The sequence below is a fragment of the Sarcophilus harrisii genome, chromosome 6 (genome assembly GCF_902635505.1).
Source record: "Sarcophilus harrisii chromosome 6, mSarHar1.11, whole genome shotgun sequence".
Lineage (NCBI taxonomy): Eukaryota > Metazoa > Chordata > Mammalia > Dasyuromorphia > Dasyuridae > Sarcophilus > Sarcophilus harrisii.
Window position 1 is genome coordinate 203013009 of NC_045431.1, and position 15481 is coordinate 203028489.

A 15481-nucleotide genomic window follows, 5' to 3' on the forward strand; every position below is an offset into this window, starting at 1 on the left:
CCCAAGAGCTCCCAAGGTCAGACCTTCATTGCCACCTGATATCTGAGCGGGCCCGAAGGCAGGCCATGACCCAGGCAATTGTGGAGAAGATCACAATCCTTCCTCATTTATGTCTATTACTTCACTTGATCTTTATTAAATATGATCCAGTGAGTTTGGCTGAGAAGACAGGGGATATTCCCAGGGAACCAGGGTCTAATCTTATTTCCACTATTACATGTGTGACTCTGGGCAAGTAATTTAATCTCTTCAGGCCTCCTCTGTAAAATGTGGGGAAGGGTTGGGATTTGATGGCCCTCTAAATCTGTGATCCTATGATCTTAATTCTACAGATGGAGCAATGGAGGCCATGAGAAATTGGGTGACTTCCCAAGCCCATTCAGCTAATAAGTGAAACCCTGCAGAATTGGAACATGGTGACTAAACGGGATTTTAGGTTGCCTGAAGGTGATCCCAGAGTAAGGGAGGCAAAAGTCTGCTTCCTGTTGTCCCACTCAGACCATCCTTGGAGCATTCTGTTCAAGGCTGGGCATTTTGTCCGGCCTGGATGAGGCAGCCAGGAAAATGAGGGGGTTCCACATCCTGCTGTAGGAGCATCATCTGAAGGAATTGGGGGTATTTGCTCTAGGGGAGACAGGACTCAGAATACAAAAATGACAGTTATTTTCTAGGATTTGAAAGACTGTCATGTAGAAAAGGGATTTGATTTACTTTGCTTAATTAGCTAGGTGGAAGGACTTGGAAGCCAGAAAACTTGGATTCAATTTTTCCCCCAGATACTTACTAGCTGTGTAAACCTGGGCAAATCACCTGACCTTTATCTGTTTCAATTTCCTCATTTGCAGGGGGATAATGATAGAACATCCCTCTCAGGGATATTGTGAGGACAAAACATTAAAGCTCTTTGCAAAAAACTTAAAGCACAACATAAATGCTAGCTGTTTTTTATTATTTTCATTCTTCCAGTAAGATATGCTGAGAAAATAAAGAACTAGGTACTTATTATAATTACCAGCATGGAGTTACTTACAGTCGTTCAAGAAGGCTTCCCAGATGGGAAATGAGCCAGATTTTGGAGGATGGGTAAAGAAATGGATATATAGGGGGAAAAAAAGGAGTGAGGACGTTCTAGGTGAGAGTAATAGCATGAACAAAGAAAGGGAATCAGAAGAAAATCTGAAAGAAAATCTAGTGTGTGGAGGGAAATACTGGGTGCTTTATGAGTAAGAAGCGGGAAATAAGGATGGACAGATGAAGTGGATTGTGGGAGTCTTAAGTTTTATACAGAGGAACCTAGATTTGTTCATTGAGGCAACAGGGAGCCATTGATGATGGCTGAGCAGAGGAGAGACAGGACCAAAATGATATTTCAGAAAGCTCACTCTGGCCACTAGAAAGATCATGTGGAGGAAGGACTGGAGGCTGGGAAACCCCTTAGGAGGCTACCACAGTGATCTAGGTGTGAGGCAAGGGGGACCTGAAGACTGGTGAGGAGAAAACAGAGAACGGGGACATTCTGGCTGACATTAAAAAAGAGAGATGATTGGATGTCAGTTGCTAAACATTTATTAAGCACTTACTATGCTGCCAGGCACTGGGCTAAGTGCTGGGGATACAAAAAGAGGTAGAAAGAGAGTCCCTGCTCTCGAGGAGCTCACAATCTAACAGGAAAGGAAACAAGTCTGAGTGATGGAGCGTGCTCGTGAGTAAACAAGTGAAGGTTGGTGAGCAGCCGGGAATGGGATGCTATGATAATGGCCCGAAGAGGAAGGCTCCAGCCTCAGGCAGGGGGACTGCCACCTGGCTGAAGGGAGTCCTTGCCTCCAGCCTACCTACCTCTCTCTTGCTCCACAGCTTCGCTAAGATCTGGAAGTTTCAGGCCCACCAAGTTCTGGCTCCTCATTAGGATGTGCTCCTGCGCAGGAGGAGGAAAAATTATATCTTTAGAGTTTGGCTCAGCTGGGCATTGTCCGCCCCCCGGGCTGGATTGTGTCTCTGCCAGCTTAAGCCTGTTGTTTGAATCAACTTTGGTTGTGGTTGTTCACCCTTCATTCTTGAAACGAACAATGACATCCTGACTTATGGGAGAGTTGGATTTGAGGGATGCAGAGCTGGGCAAAGTCAGCCTTGCTCTCTTAGGGGCAATTCCTGAAGTCCAGGGTTAGGAACTCCGTGCTCCCTGACCCTGGTCCTGGACTAATCATCTGGGTTAGTAGAGGAGGGCGATGGACAAAAATGAGTGTCCGGGGCCACGTAACATGGGAGGGCGCGGTAATTTAGCTTGTGGCCAAATCCATGGGGAGCCGGTTAAAGGCCAGGATTCTCATTTTTCCTTTTACATCCTTGAGGATGAAGGGGAAAACTCGAGTATAGCCGGTTCTCATCCAAACCTGGTCTCGGTCTCTGTCTCTGTGTATATCTGTCTGTGTGTGTCTCGCTCTCGCTCTCTCTCTCTCTCTCTCTCTCTCTCTCTCTCTCTCTCTCTCTCTCTCTTCCTCTCTGTTTCTGTGTCTGTCAGTCTTTCTCTCTTTCTGTCTCTCTCTGTCTCTCTGTCTGTCTGTGTGTGTGTGTCTCTGTCTCTCTGTTTGACTCTCTCCCTCTCTGTGTGTCTCTCTCTATCTCTGATTCTCTCTGTCTCTTCTCTTTCTGTCTCTGTCTCTGACTCTCTCCCTCTCTGTGTCTCTCTCTCTCTCTGTCTCTGTCTGTCTCTATCTTTCTCTGTTGTTGTCTCTGTCTCTCAACATATTGGAGCCTGGATTGTGAAAGTGGAAAAAGAAGAAGAAAGGAAATATGGGAAACTAACTTCCACCCTCCCTCCCTCCACTTGATCCCTCCACTTCCTCAACCCTAAGAGCACAGAGCAGTGGCCAGTGCCCCCCTGAGGGGCCATGTCCTCAGATCTGACTGGTGAAAGGTTGTTCTTTGGAAGAGATTCTGAGCACTCAGGAGGTGGGAGTCATGGGTTCCAAGTTACTTAAGTACCTCCAAAAGCCTTTCTGGCCCCAGAATCTTCTGATTCTCTGACCCCAGAATGCAGAGAGCTCAAATGTCTGGGAGGGAATGTTATATGAATTCTATCGACTGTTCTGGGAAGAGTTTTAGACAGTTTGTTGATAGATCACCAGGAAGGAAGGATTCTTGGAACTCGGAGGGAGCCAGGGTTATTTCATCCCTGGCCGTGACAGTACTTGGGACTGACAAGGTATTTAGTCATCTGGTTCCTGTTTACATGTCACATACTGTACGTGGAAACCAGGAAGCCAGGCAGCCTGAAGTATGCCGGGCCGGCCTTTCCTGCGGGACTCACACACATGTGAATAAGGCACCTTCCCCTGGAACACCTGGCTCGTACACTCGCTGTCAGTCAGTCAACAAACACTTCCTTGTCAAGCATCCCTTCCAGACTCCGTTCTAGATGCAGGGAGCACTAAGAAAGGTGGCGAGACGTCCAGAGTTCCTGAAGCCCTGCAGAATCGCACAGCCCGAGTCCCCTTCCTCACCTGAGCCTGTTGAATCATTGCCCTTCCGGCCCCACTCAGAGACCACCTACTCCAAGGAGTCCTCCCAGAATCCACCCTTCCTTCCTTGGACCATCTGTATGACCTTAGCTGTACTCTGCTGTGTACCTAGCCAGTTTTCTTTAAAACAGAGGTACTTATGTTTTGTCTATTTTTTTCCTCCATCCATCTCTTTAAGAAACAATAATAATAGTTCACATTTATATAGCTCTTTAGTTTACAGTTCTTTTTTGTGTTAACTCATCTGATGCTCATTACAACCCTGTGAAGCGGGTGTGATCATTATACTCATTTCACAGATAAGGAAATTGAGATTCCCGAAAAGTAAAGTAATTTATCTAGGGCAACACGTTTACTGGTGTAAATGCCTGAGGCAAAATTCAGGACTTCTTTTCTCTAGAGCAATTTTCATCTTTTTATCACTCAGGTAGATGAGTCTGAAAGAGCTCAGATCAACACTGCTTGGTGCTGAGGCAAGTCAGTCAGAGAGCAAGGGCGATCTCCTTCAGTGGAGGAGTGTCTGCAGGAGGGGTTCACAGCTGAGCGAAAAGCTCACACTGGGCCCAAAATGTCACTTGGTGTCTAGAACAACCTTCTGCATATAGTATTGCCCTTAGCAATGCTCACTGGATCAAATATAATAAGAACAATAATTATTAATATTAATTGTAATTCTACAATGTCTCTCATTAATATAATAACCACTAAAATATATAATGCATAATATAATAAATATATAATAAATGTCATGTATAATTTACTTGTAATAATCATATTCATATATTATACAAAATATTATATATTGTATATAATATACATGATAAATCTGTTATAAATATATAAATATAATAAACATAAAATACATATTATATATATAACAATATATAAATAACGATATAAACATATATGATGATTACTTAATATATTATATGCTATATACTATACTATGTATATAATGATATATTATAAATATGTAATAATTATAATATAATAATTATTGTATTAATGAGAGGTAACATGGAATAAAGGATGGAAAGCCAGCCTCTGAGTCAGGAAGATCTGAATGTAAGGCTTACTTCTGATACACACTGGCTGTGTGACCTTAGGCAAAGTACTTAGCCTCTCAGTTTACTAAGCAGCCTTATAAGACTAGAAGTTAAAGAATATTGTGAAATGGGAGCCACCTGCCAGTGGCTGCTGGAGGTCTAACTCAGACCTGTAGGATGGATCTCTTCCTGTGAGAGGAGGATGATGATGATACAAAGAGCCTGAGAGGCAGTTGCATTGTCTGACCTCTCTGACTGAGAGGCCATTGTATTGTCTGACCTCTCTCCTCCTCCCTCTGCCTCTAATTTATCTCATTCTCAGTCACCTGTGTCAGCAAAGGCTGCCCTGTAACTCCTTCAGATGTTATGATCCACAGCTGGGGAGGCTCTTGGAGAATTGACCTGTCCCTTCACCCAGGCATGGTCCTTAACAGAAGAAATCACAAGTTTGTGTGCATTGGTAGAAGGCATTTCCTAACCAGAGGCCAAACATACATACATACATATACATATATCCATCTGTATAGATATAGATATCTAAGGTTTTTCAGACTTATATGTCTGGGTGATAAAAAGATGAAAAATTACTCTCTACCCTCAAGGCACAATAGCTAGAGCATAACACTCGGAGCCATGAAGATCTGAGTTAAAATCTTGCCTCAGACATTTTCACCAGTAAATATGTTGCCCTAGACAAATTACTTTATATGTGTGTGTATGTATGTGCATATATGCATGGATGTGTATAAAAAGATTATTATGAAAGTTTGTCCCACACGTAAAAAAGGAACATCCTCAGTGCCCAAATCTAGACCTACTTTAGCTCCCAGTTTTAAAGACTACGGGAGAAGTGAAGTGAGATCATAGTATCATAGTTTTAGAGCTGAAGACCTAAAAAGGCAGTCTCTTCATTTTACACATGATGAAACTGAGATCCAGAGAGGTTCTGTGCCTTACCCAAGGTTACAGATAGTAAGTAGCAAAACTGAGATTTGATTCCAGGTCCTCTGACTCCAAATCCAGTATTCTTTCACTATATTAGGGCTAATTCACTGTTCCTAGGGCTAATCTACTTTGCTCCTAAGGCTAGTTTACTTTGCTTCCAAGGCTAGCCCACTTAGCTTTCAAGGCTAACCCACTTTGTTCCTAAGGCTAGCCCATTTTGTTCTCAAGGCTAGTCCACTTTGCTCCTAAGGTTAGTCTACTTTGCTCCCAAGGGTACCCACTTTATTCCCAAGAATACCCATTTTATTCCCAAGTCTAGCCCACTCTTTTCTTACAAAGAACAAACCTCTCTGAGCTTGGTCAGTTTCTGCATTCGTACAGGTTGAACCTGGATCTGAAAATCTTTGAATCCTGATGATTTGGGGAGCTTGTTGCCACCTTTGCTGGGAAAGCGTTTCTCTTCTTCTGCACCTGCCAGTTTGGTGAGGACCTTGTCCTTTGGCCCCTGCTCCAAGGGGTTACTGTCCCAGGACACCCCCCGCTGAAGAGGAGGTCGGAATCCAGAAGGCTTGAGGTCAGCTTTTGAGGGGGTCTTGGAGTTTGATGGCTCCCAGGCTGGGCCTTTTCCCTGGGGCCCTTGGGCAGCTGGCCCTGGGCCTTGGGGGTGACTTTTTGGGGGCGGGTCACTCTCCTTGGGTTTCTTAAGAAGCTGCTTCCCTGGGTCTTTTTCCCCAGCACCTGCCGGGCTGTTCAGGGACATTTTCCCTCCTCCTCCGCCAGAAGCCAGGACTTTGGGTGTACTGTTCTCTATGTGTTTAAGGGGATCAAAATTTTCTTTTTGTTCAGATAACGTCTCTTTGGATTTCTCAACAGTGGGGGAACGTGGAGCCAGTCGTCCCTGAGACACCTTCCTTTGGTCATTCTGCTTTCGGTCTGTTAGCCCCTTGGTGACATTCTAAAAGAACAAGGCTGTGATTAGATACAGGTAGATACACCTCATGCCAGATCAAGAAGGAACCTTCCCAGCTGTGGGATGATAAGAGAAACACTTAACCTTTCAGCCTCAATGTCCTCATCTGTAGAATGGGCATACTTAATAGGTAAATTGTAGGTTTAGAACTGGACAGGAACTTAGAGGCCATCTAATTAATTCTCTTCATTTTTGTGGTGATAGAAACTGAGGACCAGAAAGGTTTCCCATGGTTACACAGATAGGAAGAAGCTGAATTAGAATTTGAATTCAGGTTTTCTGATACTCAATCCAAGCCAGAAACAAAGAAAGGAATTTCAATCTAGGTCTTAAAACCAAGAAGGAAATTCTGAGTCTGATGAAGGGGAAGAAGTGATGCTCTAGCCTTCATCCTCACCTCTTCCCCTCCAGAAACTTGGACTCTGACCCTAGAACCAAGGCTCCCTTAAATAAGGTTTCACCCATGACCTCACTTCCTGCCAAGCTTGGCTCCTCACCAAGGAGCATCATCATTAAAAATAACAGGTGTGCCAGCCAATTTCTGGCATCCAATCATACAGAATTGTTTTCCCTTCCCTCCCAACAAATGCTGTCCAGTGGCCTGACATCACCAGCATTTTCTTCTTGTGATGTAAACTTCTGGACCTTGCACAAAGATTGTTAAAACTGAATAGGAAAAGGAGACTTACAGGTAGGTCAAGGTGAAATGAGGGCTCATCTCCCTTCTGCAAGCAAGAAATAAACCAACATTAAATATTTTAAACAAACTGTTGCTTCTTGAAATGTTGCCCTCTTAGTTGAGACAAAAAAATGGCTTTAACTATGTAAATATAAAGAGATTTTGCAAAGTAGAAACCAATATAACAAAAATGACAATACTCTTGAACCCGACAACTTCATTGCTGGGACATTATCCTGAAAATATCATAAAAAGGAGGGAGGGCTTAGGTATACAAACCCTATAATTATATAGTAGAAAGAAGGAGGGAGACAGAGGCAAGAAAGCAGAAAAGAAATAAAGCTGGCCAATAGAACAATAATTGTCCTTGCTATTTGTTAATTTATTTGGTTCTATCTTGTTAAATATTAGAGTCTTTGCATAATCAATTGATGCACATTAAAATGCAAGATTTTGCTCTTCATTTAAAAATATTTACTTCCATGTTTTATGAATGCTAATGAAGTAGATGATAAAATTTTTTTTAAAATTAAAGATGATGTAACCAAAATCAGGAAAATAAAAAACAGATTGAGAAAAATTATTTGTAGCAAATTTACTGATAAAAATTTCCTATTTAGAATCTATAAGAAATAGACACAAATTTCTAAATATAAGGCCCATTCTCCAATGGGCAAATTGACAGAAGATATGAATACTCAGTTCTCAAATTCAGTCAGTCAATAAGCATTTGTTACGTATCTATTATATGTCAGGCATTGATTATAGTCTGGAAATGCAAAAAAAGTTCTTCCTCCAGATCTCACATGACTAGCCACAAATGAGGGAAATGTTCAGAGCAGATGGTACTAATGTAAGCAGCATCTGGAGGCCAAAATTGTTCATTTTCATGGTGCCTTTATGAATGAATATCCTTTATGTCAGGTCTATGTTAATTCCAGAAACCTGGCCAGTTCTGGGAGTCAACACAATCCTCCTAAAGGAATAAACATTTTTGCCACTTTTTGTATCCCTAGCACTTAATACAGTGCCTGGCAGTGCATTTATTGACTGACTGGCTGGTTGATTAAAGTGAAGAGAGATAGGACTAGATAATTTTAAGGTCCTTTCCTGCTTTAAAAATCGGTGTCCTATTCTGGAGTGGGAGGGAGCACCTTTCTGACTCATTAGGACAAAAATAGTCAAAGATGTTTTGACAAAAAGAAAAAAACAAACCAACAAATCCTGGAAAGAGGTCTGCCTCGGACCATGGGAATGATACATTAACAGAAAAAAATGTGATGGTTCCATAAGTCTTGACAAATGGGAAGGATAAGAAGAAATATGAATAAATTCATGAGATGACACAGGACAAAAGCCAGCAGGATCCAAAGAACAACATTCACACTGGATACAGAGAAGCATGGATGCTATGCAAAGAGAAGGGTCCAGAGACAAAAATCTGGGTTCTAACCCAGCTCCAAACCTTCTTGACTATGGAACTGATGTTAAATAGCTTCATCTCTCTGACGCTAAGGTTCCTAAATTATCAAGTAGAGAAAATAATACTTTCACAGCTTCCTATCTCACAAACAAATGGCCTTGTAAACCTGAAAGTGCAAGGCAGGACCATTGTGTCATAGATGAAGCAGTGTGTGATAGCAGATATATCACATGCTACACACATTTTGCAGATAAAGAAACTGAGGTCTAGACGAGAGGTTAAGGATTTGTCCAAAGACACACAAAGTGAGTGAGAGGAAGAACTGCCAGTCCTCTAATTCCACATTAAGTGCTCTTTCCATTGTATCACAAAGCCTTCAGATCATTCTATCTATCCATTCATCTATCTCATCTATCCATTAATCTATCTATCTATCCATCCATCCATCCATCCATTTATCCATTCATCTATCCATTCATCCATCTATCTATCGATCTATCTATCTATCTATGTCTATCCATCCATTTATCCATTCATCTACCCATCCATCCATCTATCTCATCTATCCATTAATCTATCTGTCTATCTATCTATCCATCCATCCATCCATTTATCCATTCATCTATCCATTCATCCATCTATCTACCTATGTCTATCTATCCATTTATCCATTCATCTATCCATTCACCCATCCATCCATCTATCTCATCTATCCATTCATCTATCTGTCTGTCTGTCTATCCATCTATCCATCTATTCATTCATCTATCTATTTACATTTACATGTAGACATATGTATGTATATCTATCCATCTGTCTATCTATCTATCTATAACATTTAAACATAGAGATCTACATCAGTGCATATTATTATTATTCCCATAGTCCTAAGACCTCCTTCTGTTGGTTGATTTCACACTCTCTCCCAAAAACTCCAGTGTGTTCATGGCAGGGGTGGGTTGGAGCTGGCCAGGACTACTGAATTTTCAATGTGAGAATTTTTATCTCAGTAATAGGTAAATGCTATAAATGAGGTTTTGATTTATTGTTTTGTTGATCATCCAAGCTTGAGAAAATGTTAATAATGCAAATTAAATTTAAAAGTGTGTTTAGCAAACTTTTTTGGAGCATGCATTTTTCTGGAGAGCCTGTTGTTAAACCTTTGCCAGCATGATGTTGGTTCAGGGGAAGAACAGTCCATCAGTGGGGACCCTGTTCTGGGTTGAAAACTTTGTAACATTCTATGTCTAACCAAAGATGTGTATTCTTACCTGTAGTGGAGATCCTGGGAGTGGGGCAGCACAAACCTCGGAGCCTGGAATAATAGAGAGGACAGAGAGCTGGGAAGATACAGCCCAATCAGGGGCAGTGTCCAGACAGGACCGGAACCCAGGTCTAACCACCTAGTGCTCTATTCACCGTTCTATGCTACCCTTGGTCCGGTGAAACCATCCTGCAGCTGATCCCAATTATTATCTCCATAACCTGACCTATTATCATGGGCTCCTTCCTAACCCAGGCCTGATCCAGTGGCCAGCCTCCCTCATGTGCCCTCCTCAAACGGGTCCCCTGCTGAAAGGAAGAGTCAACTGACTCCTTAATCTGCCTTACAATCTGAAGCTGGGCTGGGGCAAGGTGGAACCAGGAGGGGATTGTGGCAGGGACCCCCAGAGGAAGGACAGGGAAGTTGAGGTCATGGCAGGGACCCCCAGGGGAAGGACAGGGAAGCTGGCTCTCTCCCACAGGTGGGCAGTGGCTTGGCAGGCAGGAGCAGGAACATAGAGTTACAAAGCGTTGGCTTAAATACGCAGTTCCTTTTACCTGGTGGTGAGGGTGGGCTGCTGAGGGAGCTGCTTCCGGACGCCGCAGGAGAAGCCCCAGGACTGAGGTTTGGTGAAATGGCTGCGTGAACAAGCATCGAAAGCCATGTCAGCCCCTCAAGGGACAGACAGGTGAGTGGACATGCACACACAAGCATAAGTAGGTTTAAACACACATGGGTATATATACACACAGGTATACTTATATTTTGTATTGTGGATGTATATATAGACACACATACATACACAGAATATATGCTTATTTATTTACATGTTGTCTCCCTGATAGAATATAAATTCCTTCAGGATAAGAGCTGTTTTGTTTCTTCTCTCTTTTTCTTTCCATCTTTCTCCTTCCCTCCCTCTCTCCCTCTTTCTTTCTCATTCTATTTTTCTCCCCATCTACCTCTCTCTGTCTCTCTCTCTCCTCTCTCATTCTCTTTTCCCCTTCTTTTTCTCTTTCCCTCCTTCTCTCTTTCTTTGCCTCCTTTTCTATCTTTCTCCTTCCTTCTCTCCTCCTTTGCCCCTTTTCTCTCTGTATCTTTCTCCCCCTCTTTCCTCCTCCCTCCTTCTCTCTTTCCCTTCTTTATTTTCTCTTTCCGATCCTCTCTATCTCTCTTTCCTCTCCCTCTCCCTCCCTCCATCTTTCCCTCTGTCCTTCTCTCCCTCCCTCCCTCTCTCTCTTTCCCTTTTCCTCTCTACCTCCTTCCCCCCCTTTCATCTCCTTTCTTCCTTCCTCCTTCCTCTCTCCTTTCCTTCCTCCTTCTCTTTCTCTTTCTCAGAAACCTCTAGAGGTCATCTAATTTTACAGATTTACTGATTTTGCATATATATTACTTCCTAATTTTATAGATGAGGAAACAGGCCCAGAGAGAGAAAGTAATGAACATGTGGACTGCCTTTCTTATACAAGGCTTGGGAGCCTTGTCCAGGCCTGGGACCTGTTTCAGAGACAGAAGCTGCCAGCAAGAGGGGACATAGTAACATGATGATGAGGGATGGGGGTGAGGGTAGGGATAAGGGAACATTAGGAAGAAAGGATGATGGTAAGGCAACAGCTTCATGGGTTTAGAGCTATTCCATAAAGTCCAGGTAGTTTTTCAATTGAGAAGTAAGGGACTTTTCTCACTTCTCTGTCTTGGAGAACTGAAGCTTCCAGCTTTGCTCCAAAATGAACCTCCGACGGAGGGTCTTTCACTTCAATACCATGGAGAGAGAATTCCAGCTAGGCTACAACAATTCTGCTAGGTTTGTCTCTAAAGATAAAATTTGCCAGCTTGGTCCGTAAGTTTTGGGGGACCAGGCTTTGTTGTCTGAAATATAAACTCAGCTCTTCTCCATCTGAATCCATACAGAGTAACCCATGGAGTTCAGTGCTGGTTTGCCCAACTTAGAACTAATTATACTATATGCTCCAGAGCAGAGTTCCTGGATATCAAAGGTTTCTTTCTCATTCTGCTAGGTTTGTCTCTAAAGATAAAATTTGCCAGCTTGGTCTGTAAGTTTTGGGGGACCAGGCTTTGTTTACCTGTTGCCAAGGTAAAGGAAACCCCCTGCAGAAACACCTCCCAAAATTTTTTCTTGACAATAAATATTTGTTATAAGATTTTTCTTTTTCTTTTCAATTGGGAATAGGCAAGAGAAAGAATATAAGTGCCTGTTAATTGAAAAAATTATGTTTGAATAGCATTTAAAATTTAATTTAAAATATACAAATTTAATTCAAATATTAAATTCAAATATAAAATTTAATTTAATTTAAAACTTCTGAGCTTTGAATGAGCCACGACCAGACTCTACACAGAGTGTACCCTGCTCTCAGAGGTGCTGCCTTCCAGACCCCAGTGGATCCCTATTAGCCAGAGGTTCCTCCCTACCTGAAGGAGAATCAGGCAGGCTGCTCCGGGATTTTCTGCCTCTCCTGGTCAGGAAACGCTCACTCACTCTCTTGGCTTCTTCAAGGAGCTCGAGGTTTTTCTTCTTATCTTCCTCAGAGATTTTGATGTCTGGCAGCTGGTCGTTCACCAGATGGATGATATGGCCTGCATTGTCTGGGGACGGCAAGTTTACATGGGCAAGTGAATGCATGGAGATGATGAGAGTTGGGGAGACTGAGAGGAAGCCACCTTTTTTTTAACAGACTATTCCTGGGAGCACTACGTCGTCTTCTCACCAGCCCCTGAAAATTCCACTTGCTTAGGCTGGAGCCCATTCTCCTGGCTCTGCTGCCCTCCCCACCTTTCCAATTTAGGCTCATGGGGTATAGATAGGGTCATATAGACTAGTGGGACTTATAGCAAGAAGGGTTGGGATTGGACTAAATGACCTCTAAGTTTTGGTCTAGTTCAGTTGCTTCTTTGACACAGGAATTATACTACATGCTCCAGAGCAGAGTTCCTGGCTATCAAGCCCCGAAACCTGGCCTGTAGGATTCCCCGCTCTCTCCCTCCCATCCTCTGCCTCTTCTCCATCTCTTTCTTATTTCCCCAGAAGGCAGTTTTGCATCTCCCATTATTGGTCTGCAACTTTCCTGATGTAAGACATGGAAGAGCAGGCAGCACACTGCAGCGGTAGGCAGGGCCTGGGCCAGAAGGAAGGCCTTCAAGAGGCCCTTGGAGAACCCCCGATCTGGCTAACTTTGCATTTTATAAAAGAAGAAGGTGAGACCCAGAGAAGGAAGGGAATTTCTCATAACTGCAGAATAGCAAAGCTGAAATATAAACTCAGGTCTTCTCCATCTGAATCCATACAGAGAGTAACCCATGGAGTTCAGTGCTGGTTTGCCCAAGTCATAGGGTGTCAAATTTAAATAGAAACCTCCTCCTCTTCTTCCTCCCTTCTCTTCCTTCTCCTTCTTCCTTTCTTCCTCCTCCTCTTTCCATTCCTCCTCTTCCTCCTCCTCCTTCTCTTCTCCCTTTTCCTCCTCCTTCCTTTATTCCTTTTCTTCCTCCTCTTCCTTCCATTCATCCTCCTCTTCCCCCATTCATCCTCCTCTTCCTCCTCCTTCCATTCATCCTCCTCTTCCTCCTCCTCCTTCCATTCATCCTCCTCTTCCTCCTTCTTCCTCCTTCTTCTTCCTTTCCTCTTCCTCCTTTTCCTCCTCCTCCTTTTCCTTCTCAAGTGACTGATTAGCCACCTGTTTCTTACATTTCCTTAGAATCTGATCTGAAGGAGAGTAACCTTTAGGAGTCTCTCTCTGTACTTGGCCTCTTCTCCCTCATACTCCCTTGAATTAGAGATGAGTTAAAGAGAACACATTCTTTGGTCTTTGAAAGCCTCTGACTGATCCCCTTTGGCTACCAGCCAGAGTTCATGGGGGGCTGCCCAATTTTCCCACCAACCCTGAAAGCCTGATTTCATGGCTGGTGTGGGTTTCTTTGTGCTTGTGCCCCTGCCCCTGCATCATTTCTCCCCTGTGAGGGTCTGAAAGGAGGTGCTAAGCAGAGCTGGACAAGCCCTGGAGTAGCCAATAGCAGGGGAGCTGGTACCCCGGGGACCGCAGATATAAGCTCCAGCCATACAACAAGTGGCCCAAAAGGCCACCGTGTCCGACTGCTTCAGCGCTTTTTGATGTCCTTTTTCCTAGATCGGGACACCAAAGGCTTGAGCAGCAGAGACTTCCACCCAGCTGCTGTGCTCCTTACCCACAGATGTCAGGGACGTGAGGGAAGTCTTCATGTGTCGGTTAGAAAGCCGATGACGAGGGCTGCGAGGTCTGGAAAACAGAACGTCGGGTTGAGGGAAGAAGGAAAGGGGATAAAGCTTTACCTGATCCGGCCCATCCCTGCCTTTGAACATCAAGGCAGGCTGGCCCCTGCAAGACTCTCCCTCCATATCTCTACCTGCTGAAATCCTCTCATGTCAGGGACTCCTCTGGATTTCCTCGGCTGACAGAGATCTTTCTCAAGTTTCTTATGGCATATTTTAGGGCCCCTATTCTATGGTCATAAGTCCAATGTTTAAAATGTTGTCCCCTTTATTAGCTCATCCCATTTAACCCCCTCTTTTTTTTTTCTAATAAAGAAGGAAAACTAAGGTATAGAAGTTAGAAGTTAAATGACTTGTGGAAAATCACACACTCAATAAGCATCAAAGTTGAGATGAGACCTGTGGTCCTGGTGACTAGGAGACCAAGAAGACTTTCACATTTTCAGACCACTTTTTTTATTCTGAGGCACTTGGGGTCAAGTGACTTGCCCAGGGCCACACAGCTAAGACGTATTAAGTGTCTGAGACAGATTTGAACTCAGGTCCTCCTAACTTCAGGGTTGGTGTTTTATCTACTGCACCACCTAGTTACCCCTTCAGACCACTTTTTTAAGCATCCTTTAGACAGTGAATTCAAAAGGATTTGGGAGTTTTCCTTTTTTATTCCACTATGACCAATGGCCAAGCTATTCATAAATTCCTTTTCCGATACCTCATTGGGGCAGGAGCAAGGCTAACCTTAAAGGCGATATTGGTGGTGGTGGTGGCGAGAAAGTTTGGTAAATCTTATTAAACTATGAGAGGTTCAAATGGTGCACCATGATGGACTGTGTGCCTGTCACTCACAATGTCAAAAACACAGAGTTGATTCTTGTGACTTCCCTGATCAAAATTTTTCAATGGCCCAGTACCTCTAGGAAATAAAAAGTACAAAACCGTCAAGCTGGCATTTAAAGTCTTTTGCGATTTTGCTCTCACCTCCTTTCCAGTCTCATTTCATATTTCTTTCCTTTGTGTATTCTGTTCCACTCAAACTGGCCTTGTAGCACTTTTGCACAAGCAGACTCCCCAAGCCTGAAAACCTCCCTCACCTCTCATAGAATCCTTGGCTTCCTTTAGAGTACAGCTGAGGTGCCTAATAGTATGGTCTCCCCTTCCCAATTGCTATGCATTTTTCTACATGAAATTATTTTGTATATAACTTATATTGATTTATTTGAGTATCCTGCCACCACTCCCACCCCCTTCATCAGAACATAAGCTCCTAAAAAGCAGGTACTTTCTCTGGAGGGCAGGCACTTTCTCTCTGTCTCTTTAGTCCCTTGGAGTCAAGAAGATATGAGTTCAAGTTCTGCCTTTGATGAAAACTAAA

The 15481-nt window shown here is 43.2% G+C and overlaps 1 protein-coding gene across 6 annotated transcripts in view; it reads right to left on the reverse strand.

Annotated features, from left to right (window-relative positions):
- Window positions 1–15481, reverse strand: part of MRVI1 (murine retrovirus integration site 1 homolog) — a 140541-nt gene that overhangs the window by 40653 nt on the left and 84407 nt on the right. For all 6 annotated transcript variants that reach the window (XM_031943105.1, XM_031943106.1, XM_031943104.1 and 3 more), the window contains 7 exons: window positions 14046–14116; window positions 12279–12452; window positions 10403–10483; window positions 9853–9896; window positions 7169–7204; window positions 5856–6464; window positions 1837–1915 (listed from right to left, as the gene is read on the reverse strand). In XM_031943105.1, coding sequence (XP_031798965.1) covers window positions 1837–1915; window positions 5856–6464; window positions 7169–7204; window positions 9853–9896; window positions 10403–10483; window positions 12279–12452; window positions 14046–14116 — 1094 coding nt within the window. The remainder of the gene's footprint in view (window positions 1–1836; window positions 1916–5855; window positions 6465–7168; window positions 7205–9852; window positions 9897–10402; window positions 10484–12278; window positions 12453–14045; window positions 14117–15481) is intronic.